The sequence below is a fragment of the Nesoenas mayeri genome (assembly GCF_963082525.1).
Source record: "Nesoenas mayeri genome assembly, chromosome: 4".
Taxonomy (NCBI): domain Eukaryota; kingdom Metazoa; phylum Chordata; class Aves; order Columbiformes; family Columbidae; genus Nesoenas; species Nesoenas mayeri.
Genome location: NC_137540.1, coordinates 7,760,857 through 7,777,403, shown reverse-complemented (window position 1 = coordinate 7,777,403; position 16,547 = coordinate 7,760,857). Strand labels below are relative to the sequence as shown.

Below are 16,547 nucleotides of genomic sequence, written 5' to 3'. Positions count from 1 at the left end.
AGTCACAGCAGGTGCATATCGACTTTAATACAAAAAGGACGAGGGGAGGTAGAGATTTGGGGGAGTTAAGGTGTACGCGTTTGCTTTTCTGGCCAAACCTCAGCTTTTGCTCCTTCATTTCCCGGGTGGCCAAGGAGGGCGCGCAGGGCGCTGCGGTAGCAACTCAACACAGGAGTGGGGGCTTCCTATTTTTGTAGCTATTTTAGGCAGCCTTGGCGGGGGGGGGGGGGGGGCTTTCCTCCGTGCCAGGCCGGAACGCAGCCCCGGTGCGGAGCGGCGGGGGGGTGTGCGAGGGGCGGCGGCGGGGGGGCGGGTGTCCCGGGCGGCGGCGCGGCGGCGGCGGGCGGGCACTAAGACCGCGCCGCCCTCGGGCGCTGCGCGGCGGCCGCAGAAGAGGAGGAGACCGGCGGGCCCGGGAGGAGAGGCGCGGAGGGGAGCGGAGCTATGCTAAACCCGGGGTACCGCTGAGGCGGGGCGGGCCAGGCCAAAGGCGGGGGCTCTCCGGCGGCGGGCGCGCAGGGGCCCGGCTCCCGAGGCGGCGGCAGGCAGCATTTCGGCGCGCGGAGCGGCTCCGCAGCCACCGCGCCAATGAACATGTCAGTGTTGACTTTGCAGGAATACGAATTCGAGAAGCAGTTCAACGAGCATGCGGCCATCCAGTGGATGCAGGAGAACTGGTGAGTGCCGCCCCCGGGCCCCGCCGTCCGCATCGGCGGGGAGGCGCTGAGCCCATCCGGGTGCGCGCTGTGTGCGCCCAGCCGGCACGGTGCGGCGCGGCTCTGCGCTGCCGTGCGCGGGCACACGGGCGCTGCCGCCGGCGCTACCTGCGCGCCTGGGCGGGGGCCGCCCCGCCGCCCGCCCGCCGGGTTACGCAAGGCCGAGGCATCCCACCGGCCGCGCGGTGCGGGCCCCGAGCCCCGCTGCCGCCCCCTCCCGCCGTGCCCCGGCCCTCCGGCCGGCCCGGCAGCGCGGAGCCGCACACGTGCCCCGGCTCTGCCCGCAGCCTCCCCTGCCTCCATCTCTGCCCGTCCTTCCCGCTCCCCGCGCAGCACACCCGGCAAAACAAGTTGCGCTTGTGCCTGCGTTCCCCGCGGATTTCCTTTTCCTTCCCTCCTCCCCTCCCCCAGCTCCTAATAAAACTTCATTTGCAGCCATGCGCCTATTAACTTTCCCGGCGTGTGCGTGCGGCCGGGGAGCCGGGGCGAGCCGAGGTGCGGCGGGAGCGGCCGTGCCGTGGGGCTGCGCAGAGACCCGGCGGGGCTTCCCGGGCCGTTGCGAGACGGAGCCTCACGGACACGCACACGGACACACGCACGCACATAGCCTTGCCCGCCGAAGGACAGTGCTGTGCCAGGACCCTGTTCGATGCCACGCACTTCCCCGGGGGCATCCCCGGTCCTTCGTCCTGGGCACGGTCCATGATGCTTCCCGGGCCTTGGCCAGCAGTGTGGAGGCAGGGCTGGAGGGAACACCCTAGTTGCCCCTGTCCCCTCCTGAGGGGTGTTCCAGGCCACCCTCAGGGTGGGGATCCCCCTCTCCATCACTCCCACCCACACCATCCTCTCAGGCCTCATCCTCTCCATCACTCCCACCCACACCTTCCTCCCAGTCCTCATCCTGGCTTCATCCACCTGCACGGATCTTCTGTTCACACCTTGCCTGTCCTCACCCACGCCTTGCTGCTGCACTGTCCCTGGTCACCCTCACCTGCTGCCCAGTCTTGCCCTTTCTGCTGCACCCATGGTCCCTCTCTCCACCTGCCCTCAACTTTCCCGTTGCCCACGCACCCTCCCTTGGTGGTGCTGCCTGCCCTCTCAGGTTCCGTCATCCCAGTATCTCCAAAGTGAGGACTCCTGCATACCACCTTCATGTGACGATGGCAGGATAGGACTGTCTCTGGGTCCAGGCTTTGGTGCCTATGTTTGCAAGGCAGCATGTTCCCAGATTCTAGGTGGCTCTCAGCCAGGGACTTGCTTAGGATTGTCCAGTGACTAGTCTGTGGGGTTTTAAGGGCAGTATAATTAAAATGACTATTTAAGTGTGTGTATGTCTACCTCTGTTCTTCTGCAGGTGAGCTCATTAGCTCTTGAGGGGTACCTAGTGTCATCCATGTTTCAGGAGAAAGACTACATAGATATCCTTGGGCAGAGAGCATTGGATACTTCCCATTTTGTCCATGTTCCAGAAGAAAATTGGCATCAGAATAGGGCAAACTGGTAAAAGAGGATGGAGGAGGTATTACCTGAGTGTATATAATACCCAAATAACCCAGGTGAAATGCAGTTTAGATTAAAGAATGTGACTAGGAACCAGGATTCCTGCATCTTCTTTGCTCTCTTGTGCTTCATGACATGACCTTGGGAACATTACATAACCTTTTCTAGGCCTCAGTTTCCCCAGCAGGGAAAGACCAGGGAAGTGGGGGGGCAATAATGCTGAAATGCCCTCATGAGGTGCTTTGATGACTTAGCTAATGTTTGCTGCGTGCATTGAAGATGTCAGGTACTATATAAATGCTAAGCAGTTTTATTAAAATCTCCCTGGCAATCTAATGTGCTGCAGAGGTTGCCAGCTGTGACTTCTGTAAGGCCAGGCTCCCACTTCCCAGGTTCAGAGGAGGAGACCGTCAGTTTTATGCTGCTGCCATACAGCTAAAGAGACATCATGATCTGTGTGCACATGTTTTTTGGTCTGGTTTCATCTTCTCTAAGGGAACTGATGACTTAATACCTTTGATTCACATGAAAGTAAAGGAGGAGAGCGATGTGCTTGTGGCCAGGGAACATTTCTGGAAATGAAACAGAGCTGTGCCTGCCGAGGTCTGTGCCATGTCAGGCTTTTCCTGAAAATGGTGCTGAAGATTCCTCCAAGTTTCCGGTTAAATCATGTGGTTTTATCTTCAGGAAATTCACTTGCTTAATTCACTTGAATTTTGCAGGGGACCTTTACTGATAAAACACAGCAGCTAAGGGCCATACAAGAAGGCTTTTCTGCTTCATATCAGGATGACAAGATAGGTTTGCTTATGCAGACACCAATGGCAGTATATGGCTTCTTGACTTAGCCTTAATGTACGCATCATTAACATAAGACCATCCTAATATGAGGTTGTTAAGTAGTAGTTTGGAGGGATAAACACTGTTGTTTTTTCGGAAGTGGACTTCCTTCAGGAAAAGACTGGGACAGGATTTTATACTGTAATCCCCATTTAAATTAGGATGCAATACTATTATGGTGCCTAACATGGAGGTAAACAAACTCCACAGATGAGATGTTTGTTATTTTACTTCCATCTTAGAAATATTTCTTGATACCTTACAAGGTGGAAAACCAAAAGGCTGTAGGGTGTTAGGGGGATGCAGTGGCTCTAAGGAGTTGGACCTATCTTTTGAATTTTGAGAAGCATCTTTGGAGCCTGACTAGGTTGTATATGAAGACAAAATATAATTTGAGGCAGGACATGAATCCCTTTACATACCTTCTGGGTTCTGAGCTGGTTAAAGCACTGGCAAGCCCTTTTAATTATAACTGCGTAAGGCTAAAGCTGGAAAAGCTTGAACAGAAAGCCTAGGGTAGCAGTGTGGTTGATGTGGATGGATCACAGTGCAAAGGAATGAAGCGGCTGGTTCTGTTTGACAAGGCTCACCCCTCCTTTGCCTCTGTGCTCCAAGGTCCATCACTCCCTGGGGTAAGTGCATGTCCTCTGCACTCACCCATCACCAACGCTTAGACGTTTCTTCAGCAAACCCCATTCTAGGTTTTGTTTCCTCTCTCCTGTCTTCCACTGGAAAGCATCTCTCTGAGGCTGGCATGAATGGAGCAGATCTGCTGGTGAATTGCTCTAATGGCAGTGAACAAGGTCGTCCTTGCTTCAGTCCAGATGTTCCTTCTTCGCTGTAGAGAGGCCTTCATCCTGCAATGTGCATTGTGCTGGGACCTCTGTAGAGTCTGGGCCTAGATTAGCAGTGCTGTAAAGAGGTTACTGCTTTTTCACAGGAAAAATGAATGATCTGGTTCCTGATACTCACAAGCTGGTGAGTTTTGTGCCTCCCTGCATGCTTGGCTCTATGTGTATGCACACCCTTATGGTATAGCCCCCAGACTGCCTGGTTCTCCTGCAGCGAGGCAGGAACAGCAGAGAGTTGCAGGCTGCAAAGAAGACCTGCAGCCTGCTGGTCTCTGAGGGCAAGAGCCAACAATTAGTTGTCTTCCCTAAACAAGTGATTTCAGGTTTTGAGGAGGTTAAAGAACTAACAGGTCCGTTTACTCTCATGAAACTCCTTACATTTAATGTTGCGGGAAAGCTGTTGTTGATGTACATTTACATATAGTGCCATCAAGTAGGTAGCTTTTGATATAAGATACAGTATCACTTTGATCTTATCATGCTCAGGCTGTGGGAGGTTTGATTTCAGTAAGATCAGGATTAAGTCAAATGTTTTTTTTTTAAAAAATTGCTTAAAATAATTTCTCAAATCAAACTCTCCCAGCACCTCCTCCCAAACTTCTTCATAGAAGGATAAAGTAAGTAATCTGCAGAGGATTATTTTTTCCCTTAAACTGCTGCATGAGAGTTAATGCAGCTCTAGTCTTTTATTTCCTATGAATAAACACATTACTGTCTTTTCAGAAAATTTACGGTTCAGTCAGACACACAGCAGAAAGAGTTGCAGCGCTGAGATCCCGGTTCTCAGCCGCAGCCAGTGAGGCAGCAAAAACCAGCCGGTGCTTAGGAAAGCAAAAGTGCCAGCAAGGCATGGACGGAGCGGTGACCGCCGGGGTCCTTCTCCATCGCGCTGCAGAGCGCCAGGTTCGGGCATCAGCACAAAGTGACAGTTGTTCCTGTTATAATTATCTGGCCAATAATAATTATCTTCAGATGTCTGCTGACGAGGGGCTCGCCAATGGGGAGGCAGGAGGCCTGTGCTGACTGCGCCGAGATTATCTGGGCGAGATGACGTCACGCGAGGGCTTGCCTAAAATCACAGAAACTTTTCCTCTGCTGCAGAGCTGCCGCCATCCCTGCCCCAAGCACCCTGCCCTCCGGCGGGCTGCTGCCCTCGGGCAGCCTCCCCTGTCTCTTCTGCCTCTCCTGGCTTTTCCCTCTCCTGTTTTTTCTCCCCCAAAAAGCCCAGGGTTAACCCGTGGCAACCGGCAGCGTGCTCGCAGGTGATAGCGGGAACTGAGTCGGAGCACAGGAGGATGAGCAGGAGGAAAGTGGAGCTGGTTATTCCCCGAAGAGGCTGTGGGGCTCTGCTGCAGGAAGTGGCTGTTTTAATTAATGAGCTTTCAGTAAATAGTGAGGCGCTGCATAGGGGCAGCTGGGCATGTTTTGGCTTTAAAGGACATTGTCAACACAAATTGAACTCTGAAATTAACTTTTTGAGCCTTAGATGAGTATAAATATTTCCATATTTGAAAAAAAACATCCTGGTGTAGAATGTTATTTTTAACCTTTAGTTATCAAAACTTTTACATGGCAACAGACAGAAAGCGTAGCCAGTGCTGAGAGAAATATATCCTTTGGCGTGATTCTTTTTCTTGGAGATAGATGTGGAAGAGCAGAGGGTCAGCTAATTTGGATTTGAAAATGTGCTTCCCTTTTAATAATTCACACAAGCACCGTCATCCTAGACAGGTTTGTTTCCTAAATGCAGAACAAGCTTCCCTCATCCACTTAAGCTACTTTTACATCATGCAGAAATCAGGAATGAGAGGCTGTGCACGAACCTCTCCAGGCATCCGTGCATGGCAGCCAAAAACTGATGTAAATTACTTTGCTTTTTTTTCCCCTGAGCTCCTGCTAAATGTCAATGAAGGATGTGGAGTCACACTGTCCTTCTCTCTGTGCCACGGCAAGGACTCCGAGGGAAGATGTACAAGTTGTTCTTTACCACAGAGAGACTGTTTTACTTGAGCAAAATTCAGGCATCCCAAGAACTTAGCTTACCTTCACATTTCATCCCCTAGAGGGGCTTTTTGCTGCTCTCTTGTGCAAACTGGCCATAAAGCTGACAGGGCTGCTGATGCCCAGCAGCCTTGGTGCTACAGAGATTAGAGGACACCTGCTTCTTTGCCTTTGCTCCATCTCACAGGCCTTTCTGAGCAAAAGCCAGTGTATTGGAGCATCACAGAACTTTGGCTCCTTTAAACTGTAAGGCTGGGGTCTATGGGAAATAACAGTTCACAACCTTTCAGGGTTCAGGTATTTTCTGTCTCTTTGTGTACTTGGAAAAAAACAAACAAACAAACCCGATGGTGGCACAAATATGTCATCCTGAAGATAAATACATTGGTGTCTTCTGGATTCAGCCTACCACTGAAACATAGGCATTGGCCTTTTGCTCACCCTATCCTGAGAGCATGAACACATCTCTTATCATGTTGCTTCATTAATTTTTAAGCCTCTGAGAGTGAAGACATCTCTCCTGCTTTGTGAAACACCATTTGCTTGTGGGAATAATAAACTTGTAAGAATGTAGCAAGAAGTAAGTTAGGAGCTTGCTGTCATTTTTGCAAGTGAATATGGGCATTCAAGAGCATTTTGTTTTGGGATGAGATGTTAGACACCAAATTATTTTGGCACTTTTGAAAAAGCAGCTTGTATCCTCAAGTAGGTATACGTTGTGAAAGCAGAGGGGTGTTTGTGCAAGCACAGACTGAGTAGCAAATGGTGGCCTGAACCCTTGGAGTCAGGGTGCTTTTTGTGGGTGCGCAAAGGAGTGATGGGAAGAAGCCGATTTCCTCTGGGGTTGGGGTGCAGGGTGCCCAGCTGTCTTCTTCCTTCTCTAAACACCTCGGCCGTGTTGAATTGCAGGAAATCTTTCTGCTGGAAGACAGTATTTTCATCTCTGTGGCTATTTCTGCTAGCTTGTGGATACAGGCACCTATGCAGAGGCAGACAGATGTTTATCCATCACTGGTTAAATCCACACAGGGTTAGTGAAGGAGGCACCGTGCACGCTGGTCCAACTGTCCCATCTGCCAAGCCATAGCTTCCCAAGGACGTCGTGTGTGGGCTCTTGGGGCGGCATGAGTGGATATCCTTTTGATTACGTGGTAGCATCTCTACTTGAACAATCCTGGCAAAAGCACAACCTGTAATCAACTTCCACGGGCTCTTCTGCACCCCAGGCGAAGGCAGCTGGAGCTCAAAGCGCATCTTTGGCCAAGGTCATTGCTGTGCGTTGAGAGAACAGCAGTTTGTGTGATGGCACTTGAATTGCCGTTGGCTGTTTTGCTGTCAGGTTGCCTGCGCTTCTGGGTTCTTTCTAGGCACTGCAGCAGCATTCCTTTCCTGATTGCCAATTTTTGATCATACCTTGATGATGAGCCACTGTTATTTAGGTTGTTGCATTTTTTCCTTCTGTGTTTTTTGAAGAGGACACTAAGTGTGTGTGTCCCTTGCAGCCTAGAAATCTTAAGAAAAGTCTTCTTTAAAAGTAATGAATAAAATTTATGTGGGGACAGCTTCCATATTCTCCTCCTCCCCCCTTAAATGGGTGCAGTTTGGTTGTCTGTGATCTGGTAAGAGAAGCACTGTAGGCAGGCTACAATAATTTGTTAGATCCCAGTCTTTTAATGAACTCCATGCTGGTAGCTGTTGCCTTTTAATGGGGCTCGGGGTTAGCAGGAAATCTCTCCATCTATCCCATTGCATGATTAGGGGTCTCGATTACTTCATTTTCTGCAACCCCTAACATAACTGGCCTTCTCCCTGACCCCCATGCTGAAAACATGGTGAACATTCATGACCAGTACATCTGCTGCTCCTTAAAATGTCAAATGAGATCACATTCGCATTGGTCTCAGCAGAGAAAGGTCTGGCTGAGTATTTAACTCTCAAATTTATGCACTACGTTTGCCATCGGTCTCTTCTGTGCAGCCATCTAGAGTGGTACTGGGAATAAAAGGATGTTTTGTACTTTTTTTCTTCCTTTATGTCATTATGCACTCTTTGCCCCTTGCTCAGGAGTATATCCCAAGCTCTTTTCAGCTGACTTTGATCTGATGACTCTTAATGATAAGTATAGAGATAAAAAGGGGGAAGATTTGTAAGGGAAAGGTTGTAGTGTTTCTGTCTTTGTGACTGTGTTAGCACTGGTAGGCTGGTACCCCTGGTGTGTTGAGGATCTGGGGAGAGGGGACAGACTGATGAGGAATGCAGAGACTCTTCTCTGCAAAGGTATTGTTGGTACAGAGCTGGGGTTTCTGTTTTTTGTTTCAAGTATAAACTTTTAGAAGTGTTTATGGAGCTTTCTGCAGCTCAAAGCTGAATGATTTTTGTAGTACAGGGTCCACTGAGCCTGCACGAGACAAGGTAATGTAAGACACATTTTGGAAAGCTTAATCAGTAGATAGTTACATGCTTTTTCTTTTAATGGAAATGGGCAGAGGTTAAGACATATTATTATTTCTAAATGTAAATTAGCATCAGATAGAATATAAAATAAACTTCTCACTAACTCAGACTGTATCAACATGTGAGCTATTTGTGTAACCACTTTACCCACATACTGCTACCCGATAACTTCTTGTATTGCCAACCATTTTATCAGCCCACTTGAGCCTTATCCTGAGTTGGAGTAGAAGGGTTTTGTCTTACTCTGTGTCTACACAGCAGCTGGCACAGTGGTGCCCTGTCTCTGAAGTCCCAGAGCTGCTGCTACTACAAGCTGTGTTGTTCCTTTTTGTGTCACAGCATCGTGTCCCCTGGGGCTGGGGTTGCTGGGGGAGCCTGGTGCAACCTGGTAGGTTCTCTGCAGGGACACCCCGGTTAGTTTTGTGCAGACCGGCAGCAGAACAGGAAACGGAGGAGCTGTGACTACACCCAGGCAAGAAGAAAATTGCATCACTTCATGTGCATATTTTGCCAATGTGGTTATTATTGCTCTCAGATCTAAAGTAGCAGTGGTACCTGATATTGCCTTGCACTGTATACCTTATACTTCGTGCATCATTGCAAACCTTCAGTTGCATGTCTTGTCGACTTTTGTGAGGGCATCTTACCCTTTGATTGCCACGAGTCTTGTGTATGGACCAGGACCAAGGTGGAGGGACTCCAAAAACAACATGACCTTGCTTTGGCTAGAGAAGGGACCCAGATCCTGCAGATCAGAAGATCAGACGTGCCATGAAATGGTGAAATGATGGGCAGATCTTGTATCTGCTGAGCAGCTCTTGACCTCCTGTGGGATGAGTATGTATTTTGGGTGGGGAAGCAGAGGGGATGATGCAAGCCAATGGTTTATTCCATGCCAGGGACTTTGAGCTTTTCAGAGTACATGTAGTAGTTTATGCATTACCTGACATGCAGGTGAATGATGATCAATACATCTCTGAGGATGTGGGGAGCCTGACTTGAAACCGAATGCAGCCATAGCCACCTCGGACAAGTCAGGCATCAGTTAGTCAAGCACAGTTCTTTGGAAAGTGCACAAGTCCCACGATTTCAATGGAAAACAGGGACCTGTGTCATCTCTGAAAACTGCTCATTTCCTCAGTTCCTTAGCTGTAAAATGGGTAACAATTCCTTTCTGGGAAGAAAGTTGGTTTTTTTACCATGCCACAAAGGTGATCCTGAGGTGGTAGTAAGACTGGTATGAGTAGCTACATTAAAACAGTACAGAAAACATGTCTTACAGTGTTACTATGCAGCTTTACACTTGTACTAGCACTGAAGAATATTCTTGCCAAGGTTGTGGGGCAAAGTTTGTCTCCTTGATTGTGGTAACTGAGGAGTAAGAGGAGCTGCTATAATATCAGAGGCGAGGCAGTTTATTGTGGGTATCATGGGATTAAACTGCAAAGGTCCAGCCCATTCTTAGTTGCAAATTTGTGGAAGGAAGTGTCCTTCAAATAGTCCAATAGAACTTCAGAGTATTCAGCATCTTCTGACAATAGCTTTTAAATAGAATTTTAAAAATTTGTTGGTAATTAGTTTCAGCATATGAAGCCTGCAAACTGAGTGGGAAATGAATTGGGCACAATCTGTGATTGTGAGCTCCTCAAATTGAATGTGTTGGTTTTGATATCCGATGGCCTTGGTTACCCCAGACATAAAACTTAAGATCAGTCAGGAGCATTATTAAGGACAAATATCTGCCCTGTATATCTTGAGTGGTCAGTTGTATAAATACGCCTGGAATCAGCAATGCCAGGGAGTGCCAATTAACGTTTGAAGGGGAAGGAACAATGGGCCAAGTCCATTTCAGTAAAAACACCAGAATGACATTATTGGAGTCTGATCTTCTGGCTAACAAAATTCTGGTTTTGTTTTTGTTTTTGTTTTTTTGTTTTTTTCCATTCTTTTAGTTTTTATTTAGAACCATTAAGTGGTACTTGAGCTGATAGTAAAACGCCCGGAGTATAAACAAAAACAGGATGCCAAAATTGTTGTACTGCCCTGTTGAGATAGTGCATTTATTAACAAATCTTGTCAAAATCTGGCTTTTTCCTGATGTAATTTTCCTTTCAGTTTTAATTGGGAATTTTCCCTTTAGATCTCCCGATGTGCATCTGCTGAATGCAGGTGCTCTGTAAACAGTAATGGGAATTTTGTGGTTTCCAACATATGAAATCTCCAGGCAGTTGAAAGTCCCGAGTTTTCTGCCTTTTTGCTCCCCTCAGAGGGGCTGGCTATCCAACTCCTTTTCCATATCCTTGCAGGTCACAACCAAGACAGGCGTTGGTTATTAGCAGGAAATTCCATGCACATCTTACATTTCAATTCCTTACTAGTTTCTTCATCCTCCTTGACATGACAAGCTGTTTTGTACTCCATGATGATGTTTAGATCCTCTTGCCTTGATTAGCTGCCTTCACTTTTGCGAAGACTTTTGCTCCATTAACAAAGTAGCTCTGGGACTGATGGCTGCCCCAGCCCACATTAGACCTCAAGGTCTCATCATCAGCGAGACTTGCTGGTTCCTCCTTTTTGGGTGTGGATGGGCACCTGACCCTTGTGCACCAGCATCTCCAAGCTCATGGGCAACCGACCCAAAACCAGCAGAAACTGCTGGTGATTTCACTGTGTTTCCATGGTAAAAGTCGAAGCTGTGAAGATATGCTAAGTAGAACTGCTGATGAGAGTGCACAGCATTGATTGCCTTTTGAAGCAGGTTGTTTAGTAGAAATTTTTCTAGATGCACAATGTTGGCTTTATATTATTTTGTGAGGGCATTTTCCTGTTATATTTTTCCATAAGACATTGCTGTTGGCTGCTGTCTGAAACAAGATTCTGACCCGATCGCTTCTGCATGCTGAAGTATCATTCATTGATCATATGCCCAATAAAGAAAATACTGGTTTTTGTACCAGTCATGCCTGAACTGTCTAGGAGCAACATTCTCTCTTGCAATGGCTCTGTGTGTAAACAGACCGTCAGTTTATTTTGTGCAAGCGTTATTTGTTGTCTGAGAACTCTGTAAATATTGTGGTGTCATATCCATTATTTTGAAATTTTACTTGGATTGGCAGTTTGTACTGAAAATACCCAGCAATCCTACATACTCTGGTATTTCTGGGGGTTTGATGGTAGGTGAGATTCCTCCTGTGCAAGGCACTGTCTGTGGATGCTGTGAAAAACTCTGTCTCGCCCCTAGCAGCTTGTGGGTTTAGGTTAATACTAGGAGTACCCCAGGCAGACAAAACTTATACTTATTTTTGAAAAGATTTAGATAATTTATTGCTTGGACTGTGCCACCTAGATCTGTGCAGCTATAGTGCCACAATCCCTGTGACCCAGTGGGGAATTTTGCTTCTGTCCCGGTGGAGGGAGGATGGCTCCAGACAGCCAAACACCACAGGTAAAAATAATGTTATAGCACTGAAAGGAATCCTCAGTTAATGTGTCCTTGTTCACTGACTTCTAATATCACATCTGAAATGTATTTTTTTTTTTATTTTTAACAATTTCACATAACCTTTCCAGCATTTTCCAAGAGCTGCCCTCCTACATCAGTGCTTACATCATGGACAGATTTCAAAATTTGCTTTCAAAGATAGGATCAACACTAGGTGTTCCTATTGCAACACTTAGAGCCAGGCCATCAGAATGCTGTTGCATCCAGGATGCTCATGCTTGTTAGGAAATGAAATAAAACTTTTTGCTGAAAGAAACATTTTGAAAACCTGGCTGTAGGTGTTCATGAGAAGATGGTCCCTGTGTAATGGTACCTCTGTATGAAGATGGTAGTTACAGTGCATTCCTTTCCCAAGTAACTCCACATATGTCTTTTGATCCTGCTTGGGAGGTTTGCATGTTTGAGATCCTGGCATTTGCTGATTACAGATGATGTATATTACTGTTCACTCATCAAGTGCTTTGAATACCCTGCAGGCACTGGTGATGGGATTTGTCTGACCACACATAGATGCCTGCTCTGTAAGGTGTCTGAGTCATATCATCCTGAAACTGGGATCTGAGAGAGAGAAGTTGCATCCTAAAACCACTCCCTTCTCCGCACTGAATATAGAGACACTCCAGGGAGCTAATTGGACCATAGTTTTTTCCAGCCATCCTTCTTCCTTTCTCCCACCACCATGCATTTTCTTCTTTTGCCAGATATGTACTTGATTCTTCCTTTTCATCACCCCTTTCATTCTCTGTATATTGTTTTCCCATTTAGGAACAGAGGAGCCAGCAGTGGGGGTGGCTGGAAAAGCCCGGTGTGCTTGGGTTAAACAGCCTGCGTGGTGGGAACACACTGGCATGTATTTCGGTGCTGGGCTGTCCGCAGATGAACAGAAACAGTACTGCATTGAGGTAGTCCCGCTGCCACCTTCTGATGGAGCTGCTTGGTCCTTGATTTCTGGAATAGGGCTATAACAACACAAGAGGAGTGCTTGCCTGTAGCTTTCCTCAACCCCATCATATCTGTGTATAAAAGGGGCCTCTCTTTTAAAAGCTGCTTTCCAGTCATTAGCTGGAAAAATCCTAAACAAAGTCTACAGTAGAACTTCTGTTGGCTTCAGCGTAAGAAGAGATTTAGTTCCTACACTTGAATGCGTTGGCTAAATGCAATGTAGCATCTGGTATGTAAAACGGTTATGACAATTCACATATTTTGAAATGGTCATTACTGTAAATGGAATAATTGGAAAAGATGCCAGAAGAATATGAAGAGAAAAGAGATGATGTCTACATTTAGGAAAAAATACACACCAGGCTGATAATATGGGCAATCCAGCAGTTAGGGAGAAATAGTAATTATAAGAGTTACCACAGCTTTTTACTGTGTGGGGAATGAGCAGAGCTCCTCTCTGTGCTTTCTATAGTAGCATGCTCTTGATTGAGAAAAAAACTGGACTAAGATAACAAAAAAGGATCTGTTAGCCTCTGTTATGTATTGGTGTTAAAGCTGGAAATGCAGATTTTGACCTCAGGCTTTGCAAATGCTCTTCTTGCCTTAGCTGTCCCTATGACTTCGCCATTGTGGTATCATGGAGCATCTTCCCTAATGAAACGCTGGTGGCTTCAAGGTAGGCGTGCAAAGTACATAAGATACTGAGGGTGGTCCTTTGGTTTATCTCTATGAACTCTTGTGAGAATGGTAAGCAATTTTGAATTGCATCAATTAAAATGGCGTATACAATTGAGGGAGGCTTTTGACACACCACAAGTATCTTGCCTACACTTTTTTTTATGATTATGTACCCACATTTTGTCTTCATAAGGCCGTGTCCTGATGACCTTGGTTACAATCTGTATTTATTACTGGCAAAGAGTAGGCCCCTTTCCATTAAACTAGATCATGTTTTATCTTTTTACGGGGGACATGAATTTGGCCTCAGAGATCTTTAACCTGTTTGCCTTGTTTAAATTTTCAAGAATGAGTCTTGAGTTGGTGGAATTTCAAGTAGCTCTTGTGTTGTTAAAATAGCTATATATCTTTAAAGAGAGCCACTTGGGTTCATTGTATTATTATGGAGAGTTCAGATTTTAGTATCTTTTTGCCTTTTGCTAAGGGCAAATCCCACAGGCACATTCTTGTTGAGTTAGCAGCTATAATGACAGAAAGCTCGATCATGTCGCGTTTCTAACAACAGGAGGGATGTCTTGAAAATGGTCATTCTGCACAGCTAGTGGGGCTGCTGTGAGAGCTGCTCAAAACCATTGCAACTGGAGGTCTCACTGGGTTAGGATGACCAGTTCCACTGACTGTCGGCTGGGGTTTCTCTTCTTAGCTCCCAAGTCTTGTATGACATTAAAAGGAAGCAAAAGATTCTTGGTACTTTTGAGAGCCTCCCATTGCACATACAACAAACCAGAGCACATCAGACATGCACTTGGTACTGTCATGCATTTTCCCTCGCACTGGATAAGATTCTGCCCCCTGAATGTTAGCCAGTGTGTGAAGCAACAGGGACAACCTCCCGGTGACCCAGATTGCACAAGGGAGTGATGTCAAGGTGGGTTGCCTTGGGTTTGCTGGTGCTAGAGTAGCTTCCCAGAGCTGTACTTTTGCCTTGTGCCATGCAGATGCAACCACCACCGCTACAGTTAGGTGAAACAGCCACCTGTGCCAGGGCCGCCTAACGTGACTTCTGCCAGGGCCATGAACTCCCGCAGTGGAGCAGAAAGGACCAACAGGGGCAGTAAATCATCAAACTGCCTTGCCCAGAGGCTGCCTGCGTGGCCTTCCGGAGCATAGTCCTGGAGACAGCATGACGTGGAGGTGATGTGTCCTTTGGCATTAAGTACTCATGAGGACATGTGGTGGCTCATGTGCCCAAAATGTTGCACCCATGCAGTCTGAGCAGTTTTCTTCTAGCTGCATGAACAGGGATGACCACTCCAAGTTGTGAATTAAATAAACAGCCTTCTCTAGCTGGATCTCGTGGTGTGCTATGATAATAACACCCTGCAGCCTGGTCCCCAGACTCTTCTGCTCAACCAGTTTCATTCAAAGAGTGGGTAAGGCATCCATCTAGAGAACTACAGGCTCTCAAGGACCTTCACAATTAAAGATGGCATCTGGGGTACATCCAAGTCAGTGGAAGACATACTTGTGACTTGAGTTGGAAGCAGATGTAAATTTTTGTGCACAGGTACATGAGGCAGCTCTAGCGTTGCTGTAGCTTTGATTCAGACAGAGATGAGAGTGCTGCTGGCGTTGTAATAAGCTGCTGTCCCCCAGGCTTACTGCAAAAATACTGATTAAGAGGATGTAAATGCAGGATGTGGCTATGGAGTAAGTGGTAGTATGTGGGGGATCACTAGAAAGCATGAAGATGAAACTGAAAATGGCTTGTTTCCCAGAGAATGGCTTACATGCAATCCTCCCTGTGCAGGTGCCTCTCTTCCAGAATAAAACTACCCGTCTCCAGTGTTGAACCAGTTAATGTAGGCAGGGGCTTAGGCTGCCTTCTGCCATGCTCTGGGATGGTGGCCATATGCTGGAGAAAGCCTTACACAACAGAAAGGGGAAAGAAATCCCAGTTCCAGTCATGGTGTGTTGACTCATAGGAGGCATTTTGAAGGTTATGGATATGTTAAGCAGGTGTTAAATAGCACTTGCTTCACAAACATCATTTACAAAAGCAAGTATGCTCTTCAGAGTACCAGAGCGTATAAGAATATGAGTTAATTAGAGTGCATTTTTAAAGTAGCAGAAGAGCAGGATTTAGATCAGAAAAAATCTGCAAATAAGTTTGCTGGTGACTTGAAATCCCGTCACTTTTGTGAAGATTCCTGGCCTCATATCTTGCATTTTCTTCCCACTCACTGCAGCTGTGTCCATTGAACTCGCTGTAGTCATTTGTGATTTGTGTGACCCGAGAGAGGAGAGATTCAGACCTGCCCACCGATGGCTACTTGCAGCAGGATGGGTCCCCCCTCTGATGGGGACACATTTTGGTGGTCCTCTGAGGCACTTGTTCTGTAGAGACATGTGGGCTGGCAGGAGGATGAGCCAGACCACGGGCTAATTTGTAACTAGGCTCGGTGGAGCATTTTGTGGTCTGCAGAGTGATCAGGCTAATCCTGGAAACCTGCAGCCTTTGCCGTGACACCCGACACAGCAGCACGGCCGGCCGCCTCTGCTTTACCAGCTTTCCAGGCTCATGTCTCTGTCTTTCTAAACATGTTACAGATTTTTTCCTTTCCCAGACGTAAGGTGTGGGGGAGGGCGATGCAAGAAATCTGCAGTAAAGCCTTCCTCAAAACAGCATGAAAATGCAGAGTTCCTCCTGAAAGCGGAGGAGACCCTCACACTGGGGTGGTGTGTTGTCCAGCTGACCGGGGATGTGACTTTGCAGCACAAACAGCCTTGCGGTGCATTCAGAAATGCTCGTCTGACTAATGTATTGCTTACATTTGCTGACTCACTCTTGCACTGCCTTTTTCTTTCTTGTTGCCTGCATGTGTTGATTTTTATCTCTGTTACTAGGGCTGTGCCCCAGACACTGTATAATCAGTCTGTTTGCGTTTGGCTCCCATGGCGGTGGGAGGTATCTGCATTTGGATGCAAACGTTAATATAATTCACCCACAAGTGAATAATAGTAATAAAATACCGAGGCCTGAATCCCTCTACGTGGGAGGGA

General features: G+C 47.1%; 1 protein-coding gene across 1 annotated transcript in view; it reads left to right on the top strand.

Moving 5' to 3' along the window:
• Positions 1-513: 513 nt before the first annotated feature.
• ELOVL6 (ELOVL fatty acid elongase 6) overlaps positions 514-16,547 on the top strand; it is a gene marked incomplete at its 3' end in the record, with an annotated part of 74,222 nt that continues 58,188 nt past the window's right edge. The window contains exon 1 of the mRNA XM_080344068.1: positions 514-677. Coding sequence (XP_080200194.1) covers positions 589-677 — 89 coding nt within the window. The 5' untranslated portion in view covers positions 514-588. The remainder of the gene's footprint in view (positions 678-16,547) is intronic.